This window comes from Actinia tenebrosa, unplaced genomic scaffold, assembly GCF_029948245.1.
Source record: "Actinia tenebrosa isolate PJP-AT-01 unplaced genomic scaffold, QUT_ActTen_1.0 PGA_scaffold4__44_contigs__length_22323623, whole genome shotgun sequence".
Classification (NCBI taxonomy): domain Eukaryota; kingdom Metazoa; phylum Cnidaria; class Anthozoa; order Actiniaria; family Actiniidae; genus Actinia; species Actinia tenebrosa.
This window is the reverse complement of record NW_028292581.1, coordinates 171,245-192,534: the sequence shown is the minus strand read 5'-3', so window position 1 is coordinate 192,534 and position 21,290 is coordinate 171,245. Positions and strand designations below refer to the sequence as shown.

The 21,290-nt window shown below is 38.3% G+C and overlaps 3 protein-coding genes across 4 annotated transcripts in view; 1 reads left to right on the top strand and 2 right to left on the bottom strand.

Moving 5' to 3' along the window:
* Positions 1 to 1,727: 1,727 nt before the first annotated feature.
* Positions 1,728 to 6,940, bottom strand: LOC116289832 (uncharacterized). Its single transcript, XM_031696761.2, has 5 exons — positions 6,819 to 6,940; positions 6,292 to 6,385; positions 4,007 to 4,096; positions 3,511 to 3,614; positions 1,728 to 2,254 (listed from the first exon to the last, which is right to left on the bottom strand). Exons 1-5 carry the CDS (start codon positions 6,834 to 6,836, stop codon positions 2,054 to 2,056), a joined length of 507 nt encoding a protein of 168 aa, XP_031552621.1. The 5' UTR covers positions 6,837 to 6,940; the 3' UTR covers positions 1,728 to 2,053.
* Positions 6,941 to 10,253: 3,313 nt separating this feature from the next.
* LOC116289833 (uncharacterized) lies at positions 10,254 to 13,548 on the top strand. The gene is made up of 2 exons (XM_089036419.1): positions 10,254 to 11,187; positions 11,271 to 13,548. The coding sequence occupies exons 1-2, from the start codon at positions 10,254 to 10,256 to the stop codon at positions 12,566 to 12,568; spliced, it is 2,232 nt and encodes a 743-aa protein (XP_088892545.1). The 3' UTR covers positions 12,569 to 13,548.
* Positions 13,549 to 18,924: 5,376 nt separating this feature from the next.
* The window catches only part of LOC116303561 (uncharacterized), a 34,078-nt gene continuing 31,712 nt past the window's right edge, over positions 18,925 to 21,290 (bottom strand). For both annotated transcript variants that reach the window (XM_089036784.1, XM_089036783.1), the window contains exons 14-15: positions 20,437 to 20,543; positions 18,925 to 20,071 (exon numbers count right to left, since the gene is read on the bottom strand). In XM_089036784.1, coding sequence (XP_088892910.1) covers positions 19,886 to 20,071; positions 20,437 to 20,543 — 293 coding nt within the window. In that variant the 3' untranslated portion in view covers positions 18,925 to 19,885. The remainder of the gene's footprint in view (positions 20,072 to 20,436; positions 20,544 to 21,290) is intronic.

Below are 21,290 nucleotides of genomic sequence, written 5' to 3'. Positions count from 1 at the left end.
CGATGTCTGGAAGTATGGTCCTTTTTTATGAATCAAAAAGTAAAAATCCCAAAATCATGCATGCTTCCATAGCATGTGTCTATTATGTCTATATATACACAATAAATGTCTATTGACTGTTTAGTGTCTATTCTCGATGGAAGGGTCCCGCATTGACAGCGGATTACAAAAAAGACCTCTCACAATATGCGTGTATTTATTTCTTTAATTAGAGAGTTTAAGATCCTCGTTTACGGCAAACGTGAAACGTCAGTTGACCATTGAAAAATTCTTTAAAATTAGTGAAAAGCAATCTCAAAAATCTCCAAGTAGTAGATAAACAAAAGAATACTTGTCTTTGTCGACTGAGAAGGTTTGCAAAAGGTAAAATGAAATGTAGGGAAACAATGAAAACGTGGTCACGTTTGCCGTTTGCGGGAAGGAAAAGCGGGAATCTTAATCTGCCTAATATCTCACCTTCTATGCGGACCATTAGATTATTTAGGGGGAGGGGGGGTTCGTAAATCCACCTCCCCCACCCCCAAAAGATATAGAGCACGCGCTTTACCCACCATTTAATATAAAGCAGTTTTCCTATTACTGTGAAAAGCTCACGGCACAAACACGGACGTCACACGGCAAGACATACGCCAGACCAATCACATTTCGCGAAAAAAAAATCAGAAATTCAAAATTTTAGGGGACATCACGGTCACGGCAAGGGACGCTCGCGGCACCGAGTTTTTCAAAGTCTTGCCAAAACTGCTCTAATGTATTTATTACGCGCCCGAATGCTGATTTATATCAATTGTATTTATATGATCATTATTTTTTTAGAATCGGCCAAGATTTATTGTCCTTCATCGAGTGAATGCAAGGGCAAGCCATTCATCCCTGTATGTGCTGTGCAAAGACTAAACGGTCTTATGGGGAAAGAAGTACATGTTACATTTGATAACTATTGCCTATTTCGTGTGGCCCAGTGCCACCTACACGAGATTGACGGGGTCATCAAGAAGAAACCAACATGTGGAACTGTGGTTGACAAAACTGCTAGGAAAAAACACCCCGTTTAACATTACATGACAAAAGGCATCTTTAATGTTCATGAAGCCAACGGTACTAAACCTTTCAGTAACAGAGGACGTACTAATAAAATTATTGGTTAGAAGCATTAGTGTTGTAAGGTGCAAAAATTAAGAAACTAAGGAAAAGCAGTTTTCCGTTTTAGTTATTTTTATCCAAACTATCTATCCAATATTTATCTTGAATACGAGGATAACATGCCACAAATTCCATCGAGGAAAAAAACTGATTTCTTTCGTGTTTTCATGTTAGCCTTGCAACACATACACGATACTTTTGAGAAGGGCCCATTAAGTGAAAAGTCTTATACATCAAATCCATCTCACTATATTAGGTGCGCAGAGTAATCATCACCTTTTTCTACCAAAATTTAATTTATTGCGCATTTTTAGAAATCTGACACGTCTCCCAAGCGATGAGCAAGCGTAACCATCGCATCCTTCTCCGTAAATTAAGTGCACATTTCTAGCCATCGCATCTGTCCATCCCTCCCATCTACGTATACCATAATGTTTAAGAGAAGTTAAGAGTTGATAGCAGATTAGCGTAAGTAACTTGAGAGCAGCTTATGATTATAATACGTAACGTCTGCTATCAAGTTACTGGTAGTTTACCGGAAATTCAACGTATCAGCATCTTGTTTCAAATCTCAACACAGGAAACCCAATAAAGCACTTTATTGATTTATTTATTCATGTACAAATTCTAAAGCCGGGCTCCCTGTGAAAAAGCAGCGCAAGCAAAAGCACCTTTACCTCTTAGTGTCGCTACATGCCGCCTAATATTAAATGTAGTGGTAGTGCGTGTTAGTGAAAAGTGTCCCCAATTAGTGCGAAAAGCGCTAGAACGACTAGGCACTTAAATAAAGTGATTTTTTTTTTTTTTTAAAGGTGGTATGGCAATCTTCTTTAACAAAAAAAAACATACCTAAGTTTTGTATAAGAAGTCTCGTGTACATGAAAAGAACTGAGGCAAAAGAAGTTTGTAGCTACTGTTCTGGTGGACATACACAAACTGGGACCGCGCTATGATGAATAACAAAATCACTAACGCTGCCTAAGACGGTGCGCCGTACCATGCCTTGTCCTCTGGAACCAATTACAACATAATTAGGCTTGCGTTCCTTTATAAACTGGCATAGAGCGTCTCCCGCGCTAGAGGCATGTTCCAGAAACAGCTCGCACTTTACCTGATCAAACAAAAATGTGAGAAACCATTTGTAAATTACAAGTAATGACAGGTCTTAGGAAATGAGAATATTATAAGCATGGTTGGAAAACCTTTATATCATATTATGATCAATTTCCACACTGTTTTCCTCGGTCCCAGTCTCCGGGGGGGACTCCGGGAAAAAAGTACCGGGTATGCTCGTCGGAAATTTTCAAAAAGACCCCTAAAAGATACCAGAAGTCTTTAAGAAAAGGTGTGGCTGAATGATTTTTAACCCCTAAGAGATACCACAACAAATAATATTAAATTTCATATAAAAAGCGCCTAGGATAAGCCATATCGATGCGCGCTTCTCTCCTTTTCCGACATCCTAAGAGATACCAGAAAATGCTGATTTTCAAAAATTCGCATTTAACACCCTAAAAGATACCAAATCGCGAATTTTAACCCCTAAGAGATATGACGAGCATCCCCGGTACTTTTTTCCCGGAGTCCCCCGGGAACGTTGCATCGCTCAATTGAATTGTGTGTTCCCTTCTGTAATTGAATTCGCACAATGTTGCCAAGATCTACGTCTGCAACGTGGCGCGCTGGCAAATTTGAACATGCTGTGCCCGGGATGCTGTGACACACGTGCAGCGCACAGTTCTAAGTACTCAGAACTACATCCATTTGACATTGACCTCGGATACGGCAGGGCACACAGAAGTAGAATCAACATCTACTTCTACAAGTTTTACAGAACAAATACCATCCTATGAGGACTGCATGTTCAACTTTACTGTCAAAATGTTAAACCTCTCGACCAATCATATTTAAATACTTTGTTTTTAACCAGAATTCTGATGTTTGGCTTAAGTTACCAATGTATTGTTTTAATGGCAAACATTTGCTGTGATATTAATCCTTCTAAGATAATGTTGCTTGCGACGTTGTTGTGCTGCGTGTATGTCTATATCTTTGTCTATATCTTAGTTAGTATATTTTCAAGCACGACAAGTAAATAAAGAAATGATACTCAAGAGAGTGGTTTGATATTTAAGTACACCAATAGTCCCCAGTGGTGAATCCAGAGGAGGCTCCAAGGGTTCCACGGAACCACCCCCACCCCCCTCCCCTTTGAGGGTTTTATTTTTTTACATAGCAGAAATATGTCTTATGAATAGTTCTACACAGTTGGGAAGTTTAAAAAACATAAAAATTTTCTTTTTAAAATCCTGGAACCTGGTCCACTGGGACCAAAGCTAAGGGCACTTATTTTCATTAATGACTTACATTTCTTGATTCACATTTCTGTTTTAAAGAATGAAGAAGGTCTTTATTTTTAGCTTCTGTCTTCCTTGCTTCCTCTAACCAGTCTTCATAAATCCTTGTTGCGTCTGTATAACATGACAGATGTTGTGTGTTAACAACAATGATAGGCATTCAAGCATGATTTATTAGGTGGACATTAATATGGAGTATGGTACTAACGAGAATTTCTACCAAGCCACCCTGAGAGTTGATTTGCTCTGGTCTGTGTTTCCCATTATAATCCAATTTCCCAAAGTGCACTTCCTGTTATGCCTTTCCAAGAATTGTCCTAAACGGAAGTGCATTTTCCAAAACTAACTTTGCCAACAGAGCGAGTCTGTGATATGTAAAGAAGATATTTTATAAAGAGTAAATGAAGAAAAATCTTGTACATGTTTTTAGGGAGTGAAGGGAGACATGACCCCCTGGCCACACCCCTGCCATTACTACCCATTGGCTAAGCCCTGGCATAGCTTACATGCATGGGGAGGCAGTGTAAGTGCAGGAAGTTCCTGGCAGTGTAAAATATATAAGATGCTGTCATCCTTGTGGAGATCATCAAGGTACCCTGCAAGAAAAATTAGAAATAAATATGCAGCTGAGAGTTCTTAGACTTGCCCTAGCTGTAGTGCAGAAATATGGTGATATGATAAAGCAAGAAACCATACAGTTATCTGACAGTACAAAAACTCCAGGAAACATAACACAGACACATGCTAAATGCTCTCAAAATTGACTGCTCACTTGCCTTTTACCCTCTCCTCCCAAAATTACTGAACCTGATTTGGACGTATGTGGGTACATCCCAGGACCAAGACATAAGTTTCAGAAAATTACTGCAGTATATTCTGCAAACTCAGTAGTTGCCAGGTGCACTCTGAAATTTTTTTTTCTGCAATCAATCAAAAATAATACCAATTGGCAGTAAAAAACCAATTTCACAACAAGTCATTAAAATGTCAGAGTTTATAGAATATTGAAAACTGCAGCAAACTTAACCAGCATTTTATTTCAGCTTCAACTGAATTTTTTTACAAATTATTTGATTTATGTTGTGCATGTTTTTTAGAACCTTATGATGAGCCATGATACAGATATTTCATGATTAGAACCACAGCCTGAATGGTCTATGAGTCAGTAGCCCATAAGGCTTAAGACTGCATGGATATTGACTTGTTGACCATGAGTACAAGTGGAGAAATTGTTTTAATATGTACCTACTAATGGGTCAAATAAATGAATACAAACAATGTCGAAATTAGGTCGAAATAACTTATGTTTGTGTTGATTTGGTTTTCAAAACCACTACTTTCCCTAACAAGTGGTTTATCACTATTATGCCACGAGTAGCTCAGCCAATCAGAGCATAGGAATTATGATAGACCATTAGTTAAGGTTTATCCTCCAAAAAGGTGATATAAATATAACAGAGACCAGCAAGAGGTAGATACAATTTAAAATGTGCCTGATAAGATTCTCACATCCATACGTCTACAGGACTCATGCTACTCTTTGAAATCCTGGTAAAGCCCTGGAATTCAAAACCGATTTTTAACTGTCTTGAAAAGCCCTTAAAAATAGCAAAAATGCTGGAATACTCCTTGAATTTGATACAGTTCCTTTTTATTATGATCATCTGTAAGCTACTTTTTGTTAATTCTGTATTTCTCATATACTTAAGTAAGGTAAAGGTACTATTCAGAGAAGAATCTATCCAGGGCTATCCCAAGTGCCTTTGTGAGCTTATTATTGTTTTCTTTGGTTTCAACCGGTTTATGTGCATCTTTTTCTAATGTATGATACTTTTGCTACTACTAATACTAATACTGAGGTGTTGCTTTAGCATTGGATAAAGACATGTTTGACTAATTTGGCAAATAAAAGTATCCAGTTGTAGGATCTTTACTGAAATACTCCAAAGTACTCCAGTATTTTGAGGAGTATATCTAAATTTCTTGAAGAATTTAGGAAATAGATGTGGTTAAATCATGAGGCATATACTCTACTCAAATACAATTGATTTTGTTTAATTTCAAAAATATTTCAGCTGTTTAATGGGGAAATGTTATATATCATTCCCAATGCATGATGGGATAATCCTGGATCCTATTCTGGGTACAGTTTTGTTGTTGTTGTTATTGTTGTTTTTGTTTTTGTATTGTTGTTTTGTTTCTTTGTTGTTTTTTACAAGAAACTAAATAACAGAGAGAAAAAACTCTGCTGAACCATGTGGCAAATGAAAGCATCAGTCTCTAACTTATTTTATATATCCTAGACATATTATGCTAGCTAAAGGTTCTTCATTTATATACATGAGTTGCTTGCAGACTGTGTGTTTTTAGCAAACATTCAACCCGTAATCACTGATTACGAAATGAGTCGACTACAAGTCAGATCCATGATACAAATACTCGTACCATGGTCATTAAACGCTCTAATCTACTGAACATTGAATAAGAAATTCGTGGAATTTCGACTTTAATTCTGTTTGTTAAATAAGTCACGCTAGAGGAAGACTAGAGAAAGTAAACCAATGGTGATGCTGATGTTTGTACGTCTTGCACATCATCAGCCACTTCACAAGGTCGTCAAAATATACCAAGGCTGCTAAGAGAGGTCACTACTCTACAACATTAAGCCTTCGGGTTTTAGAATTAATAATAAATCTCCTATTATATGGAAGCTATGTATACTGGCTATATCCAAGTACACGCACTTCAAGGGTGATCATTAGGTGTGAACAAGTAGAAGTAGTATACTTACAATTAAAAGCACGAAGAGTATGTTCACTGTGGTCCACAGCTAGAAGGACCTTTCTCCTTGGGGTGTCTTCCTGACTCCTGCTTGTCATCGTGTACTAAAAAAAATAGTTGGTTTTTTTTTTGAGAAAAATATTCTAGAAAATTGAACTGTTCTTGTGCGGGTGTGAGGGGCTAGTTCCCAGGCATGATCTTTGCAGATGTTGACTGCGAAGATTAACTTTGATTGGCGCGTATAGTGTTTGCATTAATCCTTAGATAAGCACGGGTACGTACATTGCATTTCTCTGATGACCTTTGTAACAAGAACTGCCAAGTACGTACCCATGCTTCTTCGTCAACACAACGGAAAACAATAAAAAAAAGCATCTAATTCTTCTGTTTTGTTTTGTTTTTCTGCTTCAGCCCCCCTTTGCACCCCCCCCCCCCCCCCCCCCATCCGCCCTTGTTTGACGTATCGAGGGCCCAAACAAAATGGCGGATTTTTAAATTTCACCCCCTCCCCCTCGCTCCCTTTCAAAAAAATCCTACCTGCGCCACCAAAGGCATGCAAGCGCTTATTACCGCCCTGGAAGAACGGGGATTGGATGGATGGGTGGATGAACGATATGGATGGACAGATGGATGGATGGATGGATGGACGGGCGGATGGATTGATGTATGAATGGAAAATGTAGTATGTTACGTGTGTGATTGCCCTGTAGGTTGTGGAAAACAGACCGCTCGCTCGGTTATGACGACTTAACGTCCTGTGATGACAGATTTTGCGATCGATCGCCTTGTGCGGATGTTTTCGCTATAAAACAAGAAACTGTCATGGCAAGAGCACTAATGGTAACTTGACGTTTGTCACAGTCAATGACGTACTGCAGCTCTATTAGAATGCGTCACGTCGATATTTTTCAGTTTTTTTGCAGTAAAAAGTTGTCACTTCACAAACAAACCCCACGCTTGTGATTAAAATCTATAACCTGACATGTTTCAGTGTCTGACAATTCTCCTATATATAGTTTTAGAAAAACACAAAGCTATGTTAATCATTTATATTGTAACAAAAGTGTATGCAAAGATGCAAAGAGGCTGCAAAGATTCAACATCGGATTAATAAATGAATGTTATTCAAGGCCGAACCGAATGAATGAAATCAATTGTGAGAGAAAAAATATCCAGCCTGGCTGAAATAATATAGATAAAGATCCGGCTGAACACCCTCGATATCTACCAGCACTGATAAAACATTTGTTGTTACATTCTTCGTTATCTTGACCCGCACAGCACACCTATGTACACGATCGGCTGAGTAGATTAGGGAAATTTTTTATCTTTTATTTTTTTAAATTTAATTTTAAGTATTATCTTTGACATAAAATGTTCGAAAGGTTTTTAAAGAACTTCTTAACTGGGTTAGTAGAAATGCCGTATTTAATATTTTAAAATTGTTCTTTCTATGGCTATACGAATGCAGGATGATAGTGCCTGTGGATTTGGCGGGAACATTCGCGCCAATAAACGCGCGTGCTAAAGCCTCCCTCTAGACCCTATAGCCGGACCCTTTATTACTATAGTTATGACACCATTGCTTTCATAGCTTCTTTCAGATCGTGCTATTTTCCCACATCTTATATCCTAATCATCTAATTTCCCTCTTGCTTATTTTAATCCCTGATCCTGGTCATACTTAGTAATATTTGTACCATCCATGCGCAGCCCGATCCCTGGATTTCCAATATCTTAATCCCTGATATAATAATATCTCCATCATATGACTTCAGTTCCCAAGTATATCTTATCCAAACCCTTAAGCTTCATCATAATGCCGAAGCTATTTCTCGATCATATTTTCTTATTTTTCTTATTCATATAACTAGTATTTCGCGTCACAGAACACGATGGAGGATCAGCTTAAGAGAGAATTCTTTTCGTATCCAAAAACTATTTTCTTGAAGAAAGGCTGTTGTACAAGACTAAAATCTTGTTATTCAGAAAGTTTAACTTGTTTGGAAGTGGAGATGACCGATGCTTATTTCCCATATATTTTCTATAAAAAAAGCCTGACAAAGCAACATTCTAACACAAATGCAACAAAACATCTTTGTACAATTGAAAATGCCGCTTCGAACAGGCATTTTATCATAGTACATCAGTTTCTAACTGTTTAAAAAAGGTTTTGAGTGTTAACCCAAAACGAAAATTGGGATCAAAATTCATACGAAAGTCTAGTTTTTGGCGCTTTTTGCCATTATTGTTATTATTAAAACAATTTTCTCTTAATTAGTTTTAATTGAAAGTTCACTCTTTCAACGTCTTCTCCAGTAGCTTCGAATTTTCCTGAGAAAGACAACCGTTGTTCAGTATCTATGTACCTGCCTGTACTAACATCTATCGCAACAAATCCTGTTGACTCTATCTGACAATTTTTGGCTGACTCGTATGCCTCATTTCCATAGATCTTAATTCGCATCCACTATAGTTAACAATCACTAATGGACAGCTTTGTCATAGCAAAGCAAGCCAAAAGTTCTTTATCTGTTTTTCTCATATTAAGATCGTTAGACACATTGTTTTCCAAAGTTAATTGTTTCCGCAACCAACCATCCTGCCGGTTTAGTTCTGGGGTCACGTTACACAAAATACCCCACATAAAAAAGGGATTGCGAAACTTTTCCATTTTCAGTTTCCATGCGTTTGACAATTCCTATTACTTTGATTATACATATTTACTAAGAAATTATGTGAATCTCTGGCTCCCGTGTTTGTGTCGCTTGATCATCTTTCACTTTTCTTCGCCGCGGATTTTTTTGTATATATCCCTTGGTATGCGTCGTTCAGCTCTTGAAATGCAAGAAAAAGTTCTAATTGATAGCTTATCTGTTTTCTTGCCATTCAGTGGCGTTTCTAAATCTTTAATATCTATCGCTAAAACCTTAGCCGGTGAGTTTAGAGATAACCAGCCACTTACGAAAAACGAAAACACAGTAAGGGAAAAACTATAATAATCTTCGCATAGCCTTTTTGGTCTGTTCGGTATCGGAGTGTTTCGAAAGTGGAGGGCTAGTTAATCTTTCTTCGCCGAACATTTTTCGTATCCATGATTATTCATAACATTCTGCTTTTATATGGTTTTTCTTTGCCTTTTTATTTATTTATTTTTTATTTTTTTATTTTATTTTTTTTCTTCTGTCAAGGTAAGTAATGTAAGCTAAGAGTTAAAACAAGGTCACACCAGCTTAGCACTGCAAATTAAGACGATTAATCGATTGAAAACTAATGACTGATTGTTAACGTGTCAGCCTCTGGCCTGTGTCAATACTAACCAATCACTAGCCAGTCACGTGACCAGTGATTACAACGGAAATGTCCATCCCATAAACGTATCTATTACTGGGGACATCCTAACCACGTCGCCAGATAACGACGTGTAGCAATGATGACATTTCCGTCATGCACAAAGAAATAATTTCTTTTATTCCATCAAGAATTTCGTATCAACGTTTTTATCTATACTGAATTGCTTCCAAGTCAATGGTAGCCGTAATTACGGCGGTTTGTGTGGGAACAGCATTGTCATACCACTGATCTGAGTTGTGGTCGCGTGAGGACCTTGAAGTTTGTCTGAAAGTTCCATCCAAGTAATACTCATACCGACTACCGCGTAAAGCTGTTTACAAGAGGTAAATATGTCAATTTAGCCGATATACTTTAGCGAAGGAAAGCAATACTCGACATCAAATAGTACAGGACGTGGTTGGGGGAACTCTCTAATACCATGGATACTTGACATTGACCAAAAAAATAGTGTTTTAAAGATTGAATCATTCATCGGTTCCTTATTCTCTAACCTCTCAGCAGTTGCATGACACGACACATGAAAACTTGAGCACGAAAGGTTGAAATATCCGATATATCAAGTAGATACATCGACCAAGAGCTGACGAATTTTACACATAGCAGCTTAGTACAAGTAAAATGAGTAATTCTTCTGGAATAGGTTATCCGAATGGGTCGTACCCGTCTTACCCACAGCTAGTACCATGGTACCTTAATGAATATAATGTTAGCATGGTGATCCTTTACGTCCTCGTAATCACGGCCACTATCGTTGGCAATCTTCTCATCATTGCTGCTGTTTGTATAAACATCAAGCTTCGCAAGAATGTGGCATCCTACTTTATCGTCTCTCTCGCTGTAGCAGATTTATGTACTGGCTGTTTTTCTATGTCGTTTGATCTCGAAACCTTTATAACCTACGGACGATGGAAACACGGGGAGGTGTTTTGCAGCATTTGGAGTACAGCCTACCTCATTACCGTACCAATATCGATATGGAACCTCTTTGTTTTGAGTATAGAACGATACAAGACCCTTAAAAACCCCTGGGATCGCTTCAGAGTGACCCCTTTCATGACACCAAGACGAGCGTTGCTAGTAATAGCCATGTTATGGTCCTACTCGTTGACGTTCGCTATGATACCTTTGATGGGATGGAACTATGAACCACCGAAGAAAATCGCCCATTTTTGTTCTTTCAAAGTCAGTCCCAGCTATGCTATTTTTAGCGCCTTTTTAAACTTTTATTTTCCAATGTTTGCGATGTGTTTCATATACTATAAGATCTACGAGATCGCGCGAACACAATACTTGATGCCCACAGGGCTCGCGGTGAAAGGCAATTCCATGCCCTCAAGAACAGCTGGGAATGAACAGTTACCAGAAGAACCACAACAGCGCCAAAGCATGAACTGTGGACGTCGATACGACTATGAATCCTGCAAGGCGAGCGGTTCTTTCAAGAATGATGTAAATGAAAAAGGAGTTTCTAATCTTGGTTTACAGATAGAGAACGCTGATAAGGGAGATCGCACCAAGACATTCATTGAGGTTATGGAAGACTCAGATAATGGCTTAAATCAAATAGACCAAAACGACGAAGGAATTACACAAGATATCAAGGATGACGGACATAACGAGAGCGACATGGTTGAGGATGTCAGTCAGGCCCGACTAGAGGAAGTTACTTTACAAGTAAAAGAAGAAGAAGAAGAAGAAGAAAGAAGAAGAAGAAGAAGAAGAAGAAGAAGAAGAAGAAGAAGAAGAAGAAGAAGAAGAAGGAGAAGAAGGAGAAGGAGAAGGAGAAGGAGAAGGAGAAGGAGAAGGAGAAGGAGAAGGAGAAGAAGAAGAAGAAGAAGAAGGAGAAGGAGAAGGAGAAGGAGAAGGAGAAGGAGAAGGAGAAGGAGAAGGAGAAGGAGAAGGAGAAGGAGAAGGAGAAGGAGAAGGAGAAGAGAAGGAGAAGAAGAGAAGAAGAAGGAGAAGAAGAAGAAGAAGGAGAAGAAGAAAAAGAGATAGAAAGAGGAAAGATCCCTGAAGAAAGCCCACAAAAGAAAGATCAATCAACAGATCTAACAAACCTCGATGACCCCGAAGATTTAGTCGATCAAAATATACAAAATGTGGAAGAAAAGAAAAACTCTGCAGGTTTGTGTGATGTAGAAGAAAATCACCATGGGCTTGCCTTACCCATTCAGGCTGTGGCGTCACAACAAGACGCGAAGACCGAAGACAATAACGAGGAACAGATAGAGAAAGATGTGTCACAAGACACGACAGATGTCACCCCAAAGGATGAACCACTAGATTTAGAAGACCAAAAAAAAATCGCAAAGTCATGTTCAACTAGTGAAGACAAATATGATGATGGTACATGTTGCAGTGGAGAACAGCAAGAGGGCGTTGGCGGCTTCCCGGATAAGTCGCCCAGCCATGCTGTCGTTTCTATCGAAATGAAAACCTACTTAAGAAATAAGGTATTGACGAATGAAGATCGAGAAAAATCTTCAAGTCGTGATTCCTTACAAAGTACATGTACTCTCCAATCAACGCTTCCTGATGGTAGCAGCAGCGTGCTGGCTCGAGGCGAACATATGCACGAGATATCATCCTCTAGGGACACCCTCAATAGCCAATTTGAATCAATGGAATACTTAACGAAAAGAAGAAAAATATATGTGAAGAATAGGAAAGCCGCGCGCACCATCTGCATCATTGTGAGCGCTTTTCTAGTTTGTTGGATGCCATACAATACGTTTAGCATAGTAATGAATATCTGCCAGAAAAGATGCTACGCTCCATTAGTGTTTCAAGTCTCGCAGATTCTCTTATACTTTGGATATCTAAACTCGATTCTTAATCCTATAATATTTAGCTATCAAAACGTCCAATTTAGGAAAGCATACCGGATGATACTAAGAAAAGTCTTCCCGTGTCTGAAAATCAGCGTCAATTAGGATGATTTAAGCTGTGTGTGTCTAGATCTATCACCGGCAAAGCAAGTGGTAGAAAACGTGTTTTCCCTATTACGATGAACTGATAAGATTTGAATTAAAAGTTGAAAGGATTTTTCTAAAAGTTAATTTACGTAGTCAAATTATGTTAGCCTTTCTAACTAAACCGCTAAATGATGACGTTAGAGTTTGTCTGTTTTTTATTCAGGCTCCTATAGATGGCTTGCGGCCGGATAATTGATGATTTCTTTTCAAATTAATCAACTTATGGTACTATAACTCCCATAAAAACATGTTTTTAGATCAGTTGAAAGCTGTTTATTGATATGACGTTAGGTTAGAATATGAGCTTAGAGCTAGGGACATAGACAGGTTAATTTTTTGCTATTTTTTTTTTGACGTATATAGGCATGTGTTAGTCACAACTTGAAAGGCATTGCTTCATCTGGAACGCGCGCAACGCGGTTATAGTGAAACGTGCTCAATGTAGAATATGTTGTATGCCGGGAAAATTCTGTAGCAGTTTTATTCCGCAAGTTATTAGTTAGTCAGTACTAATACAAGATACTAAACAAAAGACTACTGACTGGTTAGGTAGTGAGTGTAACACGTGGTCGTTTTAATACCAAAACAATGACTTTTACTTTACAACTGTAACCATGAATAACGAAAAAGGCTTTTATACACTCGCCTCTTACCTCTTGGGTACCCGGCCCCCACACCTGACTCCGGCGATTTCTGGCATCGACATGTAAATAAGTCTGATAATTTGTTAGATCTTCTCCTTGATTCGAGGGTTTTTCTCCGGGTTCTCAGGTTTTCCTCCCACCGCCAGACCTTACAAGCTTATAATTTAGCCGTGCCCTGACTTTGTTCAGCGCAGAGGTATTCAGGGTCGATAAGATTTCAAACAACTTTTAATAAATGTTAATAAAAAATAATAAAAAATGTCTATTAAGGTTATTAAACAGATAAAAACATGAGTCTTTTTTTTTTCCAATCTGGAAAAGTTTTTAACGACTGAAATTGTTTAGCACCTTACATATTAAGCACGTAGTCTGATAAATAGACCGTTTGCCAAAATGGCGGTTGCAAAGAATTCGAATGAGTTCAAACTAAACTGTAAAAAACCAATACCAGCACTAGAAAGAACACCTTTACTTTAGTAACCCTACGAAGATTCATTATGTCAGGTGTTATATCGGTCGAAATAACTTTAGTTTTAAGATTGACAAATTTATAGACGTTTATGGTCTCGGGGTATAGCGGTAAAGGTCCTTTTTCTAGTGCTGGTTTTAACTCACTTTCATTTTGGCCGCAATTGTTTGTATCCTAAGTGATGATAGCATTATTTTAATATCATGATACAATTGAAAAAAATAAGATATATTTTACGCCGATCTATCTTATACGGTAACGACTGGCTCCAGCACAAATAATGACAAACGTTCTCAGAAAGGGAATTCTTACCACACACTTATTCACGTAGCTCATACTGATTAAATATTGATAAATAAAAGTTACAAGTTGAAAAATGATATATTTAGGGTTAAGACATTTTGAAATCGGAAGTATTAATTAAACAACTTAAATAAGGGTTGCCCGTCAGTAAAACATATCATTAATGTGACATAACTAGGAAATGTTTGTTTTATTTCTAATAAATCAAGTAGTATGACGTCAAAAAGCGAAAAAAGGGACATTTGTTTTAATATTAGTTGACGTAAAGTAGTTATCTTAATTCAAACTCATGTGAAATCACGTTTTTGACTTTTTTTCCCGATAATATTTTGAAATATAGCTAGGCCATGTTTACTCGGGGTGGGGGGGGGGGGGGGGGGGGGGGACTTTGAGTATGTCGTCGCATACCATTATAAAAGGCCGTATAGAAAACCCGAAGACCGAACATGTACTAGGTGTGAGCTTGGGGAAATAGAGGACGAGCGACACTTCCTGCTGAAATGTCCGCGCTATTCATCATATATAATAGGATCTTGATTAATAAGATTTTGATTGAATGTATTTTTGTGGCCTTTGAAATATATAAAATGTAGAAAAATGTAAAATTTAGTACTCATGTATGGTACAGAAATATGATTACAGTACCAGATATTTTTACTGTAATAAACACAATGCTATTTCGATGACGTAAACTCTTTTGGTCGAAAATTTTGGTAAAAAGGCTAGCTATAGTTATCTACATGAGTTAAATATGTAACATATCTTAATATGCCAAAGTTAAGATATCTGCAGTAATATATCTACTTATTGGCTCTAGTTTTGGTAAGGTTTTCAAAATTTCGTTCCTGCTAGAAATAGGCCGTTTGTATGATGGCGTCATTTTACTACCATGACCCGATGCTTCGCGAATTTTCTTTCTTAAATTTTGGTGCCAATTCCTCTTTGCCAAATAGGTTACTTGCATTATAACGTCATTTACTACCACTACCACACTCCCTCGTAAACTTTATTTTTTTTCAATAAGTTACTGAAAAAAATAAAAGTTTACGTACGAGGGAGTCTGGTAGTGGTAGTAAATCACGCAAGTGACCTAAACTATTTGGCAAAGAGGACGTAACGTTGTTTTCACGATTCATGGAAAAGACACAATCAAGGTTACGGTCTAATTGATGATATCTCATTTCACGAAAAGAAAAATGCGGAAAATCATGTTTTCTTTACTTTTATAGTAAGGGCTTGAAATCATGATAAAGAATACCCTAAAATTTCACCGGAAAAATATTCACGTATTTACCACAAATACTCTCATTTAGAGTTGGGCTTTGCTCAGTCTTAGCCTTATTGTGTACAAATGTGTTCTTTTCTTTTATTAAGGTCCATTGTATAGTAAGGAATGTATTTTCTGTACGTAGTACCAGTAGCGTAGCGGGGGGGCACGGGGGGGGCACGGGGGGGGGGGGCACGGGGGCACGGGGGCACGGGGGCACGGGGGCACGGGGGCACGGGGGGCACGGGGGGCACGGGGGGCACGTGCCCCCCCCCCCCCAAAATTAAAAAAACAATTTTTTTTGAAAAAAGAATAACAACAAAGAAAACATATTAAACCAAAACGAAAGAGGAAAATAAATTATTACAACCTACAAAAGTGCGAATTTATACGAAGTTATCCGGATGGGCTACCTGTGCACTGCGAACTCGGTCAGAGCCTGGAATCTGCACGTGGGAATTTGAAATTTTTTAATATTTTGGATCAGTGCCCCCCCAGCTCCTAGGTCCTTGCTACGCCCCTGCGTAGTACGGAACAATACGAGTTGATTAAAATGCCACGGGTTTTGGTTGAATAGCTGAATATTTTAACGCACAACCGAGACTAAGGCTGAGAAAAGAGAACTCGAACTGGAGTAATAGTATCGGTAACTCTAAGTGCTTCGTAAAGGAAAACCCTGTTTACTAAACATGATGATGATGATCCGATAGTGACGATTATAATAACTGCTCCATCGAGACAGAAAAAAAGATTAGACTTGTTGGCGCCATGACTGAGTAAAGCCTGCCACTAATATTCTTCATTCCTTATTTATCTAAATGCCTTTACAACTGATAGATTTAGTAAAGTTTGTTTATCTTTCCGTCAAAAAAAAAACCTCATGGATAGAACCGTCAAACTTCATCGCAAAGCAGTGGCGGATCTAGGGGTGGGTTTTGGGGGTTGCAACCCCCCCTATGAGAGCCATCGTGATTTTTTATTTTATTTTATTTTTTTCATGACAACACCAACAGTATCGTGAGTTTTATTAAAACAGGGATGCCGAACACATTTCGCTCGCTTTTTTTTTCTATACGCCGTGTGTGGGACCTGAAACAACCATGCTCGCCTGCAGGAAATAATCATTATCATAAGACCTACTTCCGTTTGGGAACCCTGTGCTACTTTCCCGCCAAACAAGTACCTCAATCAATGCTACAACCCCCCCCCCCCCCCCCCCCTTTGAAAAAATCCTGGATCCGCCCCTGCTAAGCCACGTTGTTTGAGGTAGAAGCCTTGGTAGATGTTTGTTTTCGTGTGCGTGGTTCAATCTCATTCCTTTATGACACGATTCTATTAATTATTGAACAAGCTTTGATTAAGAAAAAATAAACCAATTTGTATTACAAGCTTTGTTCAATTTGTCGTTCATGGTAGACGTGCATTGCGACTCGTTCCTCTTGCTTTTTTAGTATCGCGGAACTACATTTCACAACCACCGTCTGAATTTGATTTGACTGAATCTATTCATATACATTTTGATGTGTCATTGGGTCGATTCCTAAATGGAACCTTATCGTACAAAAAAACGATGACGAAAACATTGCCTAAAAGCTAACGTAATGTCGATAATTTAACATGAATATCCAGATAATCATGCACGTTTTTGATGCGTTTTAGCTTTTATATGAATAAAAATTTTAAACAAAAAAGTGGAATGTTTTTAAAACGGATTGTCATTCTCCGTCTACACTAGCGCTTGGCTTGGTTATAGACGCATTGCATCGCAGTTATATATAATCCTTTTCTACCAAGTCCCTATCTCAGGCTGCCACGTTTTCTTAGCACTGGTCCCTTACCGCTTACGGGCTTGGTAGCTTTGTCATTTACGAGCGCGCAGTAGAGGAGGCGGTTATTCAAGTTATATATGAAGTCATTTCTTTTTGAAAAGAGCCAAACATATCGTCTTAATGGACACTGAGGACCTTCTCGATGGTAAAAAGTAAAAGTGAAGGGCTCCAAAAATCTTCCATCTCCCTTTTCCCTTTTTAAATCGCCTTCACGAGATAGCGATCCTGGTGCCTTCTGGTCTAGCTTGGGTACAAACGTAAATACATATCATTCATCGCACTGATATTATCAGGTTTCTATCAAAGCTAGACCAGAATGCGCCTTTTTTGTCAGAGTCATTGAAGATATATTCGAGTCTTAATGATATACCAATATCGGCAATTACCTATAGAGTATGAAACATGAATGACTTCTATGTAATCTACCAAATAACTCAGCTAACAAAAGGTTTAGTTTTGTTAATGATTAGGCTTATCAGGGATTGGGGAGCCAGTCACTATCAGTGTGTGTGTGGATAAACAGCTGCAGCATGTACTGATATACAACACGTCGCGGTTCTGTTCCGGATAACTTAATCCGCGTGAGGAATTACGAGCAACAAAGTCGTGCAACTTGTCCTCGCGCAATAGAGCAGTTTTCGTATGACTGTGAAAAGCGCTAAACCAATCACAATGTGCGATAATTTACTTTCCATCCAATCAAATACCCGAAATAGAGCACCAATACGGTACGGACACGTCAAGACACGGCGCTGCAAGAAACCAATCTTATTGCGTGAGGAAAATTAAAATTATAGAAAACATCAATATCTCGGGAAGACGCGCACACGGCATTGAGCTTTTCACAGTCATATGGAAACTGCTTCATTGCTGCGTTGTAAGATAGGCAGAAATTTCTAAGGCAGTAAACCACGAGTTAAATTGTTGCGCGCAGGCCAAAACATCAATAATTTATTAATTTCCGAATTATGTGCCGCAGTTGTGTCAATCGCAACAGGCCAGCAATATTCACTGGTAATATCATTTGCCCGACAAGTTACACGGTTTTGATACCCGTAGCGACCGCACTATTAATAGGTTGCTATCAATAGACGTCACTTCCGGTAATAGCTCTTTTTTGATGGCTTGTAGAATCCTGGAGGTTGTTTTGATTTCTTGTTTTCTGGTTTGATGTCGTGAAAATAGTCAAATACAATAGTTTGAGGACTTATTTTGATATGTTTTGACTTAGCATCCGCTAGTTGCCCCCCAGTCAACCGTTTGCCCCCCAGTCAACTCCAAAAAGTCACGTGATTGATAGTAAGCAATACTGGGTGATCTAGGATCTTCTCTAGGGGGGGGGGGGGGGGTGCACCATCCAGGATTTTCGTTTTAGGTGGTGGTGCACACTTTGCCTACAAACTCATACACCAATATCGCAGTAAATTTCAGCTCATCTAGTGGGGAGCGCTCCCCTCCCTGTAACAATAAGATACATGAACAGAAAATCTTGCAATGAATAAAAAACACAGAATAATTTCAGTAGAATTATTAATTTGGACTCGAAAGTCGTCTTTCGTTCGAATTACGTCACACTTAACTTATAGTGAACGGACTTTAAGGGCAAGTCCAGCAAAAACAAAAACCAAACAAACAAACAATACAAGACAACGAACAGTGTGAAAAAAATATATGGAACTGGCAACGCTGTTTTCAGGTTTAAGAAGATTATTTCATGTTTCTTCTCCTGCACAACCGGCAAACAAAGAAATAATACTCTAGGGAATGACGCCATCTGAAAACAACAATACGATACAACAATATAGACGCAGTTCATGTTTTATTTTTCTATGATGTTAACCTACAAATTTTTTTGAGAAAATTTTACAATTTTTTTTTTCTTTTTTTCTTGTTTTTTGTTTTTTGTTGTTGTTGTTTTTGTTTTTTGTTTTTTTGAAATTTTACAAAGCTCTTCACAAGAGCTAGTAAACCTACAATTTTTTACTGGAAAAATGTACATTTTATATCTCAAGAGATTTTGAGTCATGCGGTTACACCCCAAGGATAATAATAAAAAAACTATTAAAATATTAAAATAATCAGTAAAAATACTAAGAAGAAAACTACAATCCTTGTCAAAAGATCTCAATATGTTGTGCCCTGACAGATCAAATCCTTTTAGAGGAGACATATTTCTATCCGACATCAATAATCAGGGAGTGGACTGGGGGGGAGGGGGAGAAAGGCGAGTGCATGTGATCTGATATAATTCTTCGACCTTAATGAACAGTGCTGATCTAAATCACAACACGAAAGACTCAATGATCGAATAGGATTTTGCGAGACAAGTGATCGGTATTTTTAGTGCTCCGATTTTTAACAAAGATTGTAGTAATATGAACTCCGTCGGTGTGAAGAAAACAAATCAAATTGAGATGTGAAATACCAAGTGGTTCAAGTGTACCGGTGAGAAATTATCTTACAAATAACGTCAAAATAAACTAATCTACTTGATTTATTCAGTAATTGACCCATTGATTAACTAATTGACCGTTTGACTGTCTGACCAATACTCCAGTATCGAGTTCTCTGTTTTCTCAGCGTTAGCCTCGATTTTGTGTAGAATATTCATGTGTTCCAGTGAAAGTCCATAGATTGTGCATTCTTTACTTTACTGTTGATATTTGTGAATATTTAGACACTGATTCAAGACTCTGTCTTCTGTTTGGAACTCGATAAAGGTCTATTGATTGATGCTGATTGATTGGCTAGACGTCATCAAATTTAGAGTTGTCTTAGTTCAACAATCCCTTTGTCGTCAATTCTCCAGTCTCCCCACTGATCACCGTCTGTTGCTGGCAGGACGACTATCCGGTGATATTGGAAGCCAAGCTCTTGGTTTGGATCCAAGGAAGCAGTGTTAGTCTCCTTGAACGTAAAGCACTGCAAGGACTGGTTCTTCTCTCTGATCTTTAATAGCAAAACATAACAATCAATAAGATAGCCGGATGAAATGATATGGTATGGTATGGTAGCGAAGTAATTATAGATGTAAGGGAGTGACCTCCTTTTTTAACACCCACTACCACTACATTCACTGTTTGCTGCACTCAACACTCACATGCTGATCTTTACAGGAGGAGGAAAACCAAACCAGAGAACCCGAAGAAAAGCCCAAAGAAAAACCCTCGTTGCAAGTGCGAGAACACATGAAACAAACTCAACTCACACATGCATGAACTACACAGCGGTTAGAGACAGCGCACAATAGCACTGCAGGTCACACATGCTCCCCTCATCAAGCTATATCATCTTTAAATAGATAACAAAATTACCTTGGTGTGAAGGTTTTCAGCCAGATTACCAAAAGTACATGATGATTTTTCTCTGACGGTAAACAGGAGTGAGCCATTTGTATCATACAGGTCCACCTTGGTCAGATCTGCAGAATACAGTAACAAAAAATTGTCAAGTACAGAATCTACAGTAGAAATTAGAGTCCATAGTTTTAAAAATGAAATATGGATTCTGGAATTACCACCATTATTTGGGATTCCCTTAAAAACACTGAGCAAAACCAAACTTGAACAAAAGTTTAGTCATGGCACCAGAAACAGGAATCAAAGAAAAGAAAATATAATGGCTTCTTCACTCGGTCTTTCTTCATCCACGAAACTATTATAAAGCATATAATTTAACAGTGTTCTTACCAGGCCGCGCCATTGCGGGAATCGCGCATAAAAAACAGTAATGGCGCAAAAATGTCAACTCTATGCGCCCCCAAAGGCGCATGAATTATCCAAAGAATACTTCCTGATAATTTTAAAAGATTTAGAGTACTTTTGAAATAATAAAAGTCGCATTATATTGTCAATAAACAAGGTGAAAGTCCACATGAAACGACATGAATCGAACATAGCCACCATCTTGTATTTCACTCGCCAAGAGGTCTGGGACTTGTTTACTGACCTTGTTTGTTTATTGGAGGCTCAAGTATGGCTTCCAAGCGCAAGTTTATTGTACTATCATTACTAATAAAAAACTGTCTTACATTGTTGTAGATTTGCAACAGAGTTGCTGGCTAAAAACATCATTATTCTTTGTTTTAAGATTTTGTAAATGGCCCATCCAGTTTTCTAAATGGCCCCTAAATTTCGGATTGATGGGCCCTTTAACCCCCTGAAAGAAA

What these genes read in the sequence shown, in the direction of transcription:
- LOC116289832 (XM_031696761.2), bottom strand. An exon ending in TACTCTTCGTGCTTTTAATT is followed by an intron (nt 4,097 to 6,291) that starts GTAAGTATACTA and finishes TTTTTCTTGCAG; the next exon opens with GGTACCTTGATGATCTCCAC. An exon ending in TACACTGCCTCCCCATGCAT is followed by an intron (nt 3,615 to 4,006) that starts GTAAGCTATGCC and finishes CATGTTATACAG; the next exon opens with ACGCAACAAGGATTTATGAA.
- LOC116289833 (XM_089036419.1), top strand. Translation starts at nt 10,254, where the DNA reads ATGAGTAATTCTTCTGGAATAGGTTATCCGAATGGGTCGTACCCGTCT. An exon ending in TATGGAAGACTCAGATAATG is followed by an intron (nt 11,188 to 11,270) that starts GCTTAAATCAAA and finishes GACATGGTTGAG; the next exon opens with GATGTCAGTCAGGCCCGACT.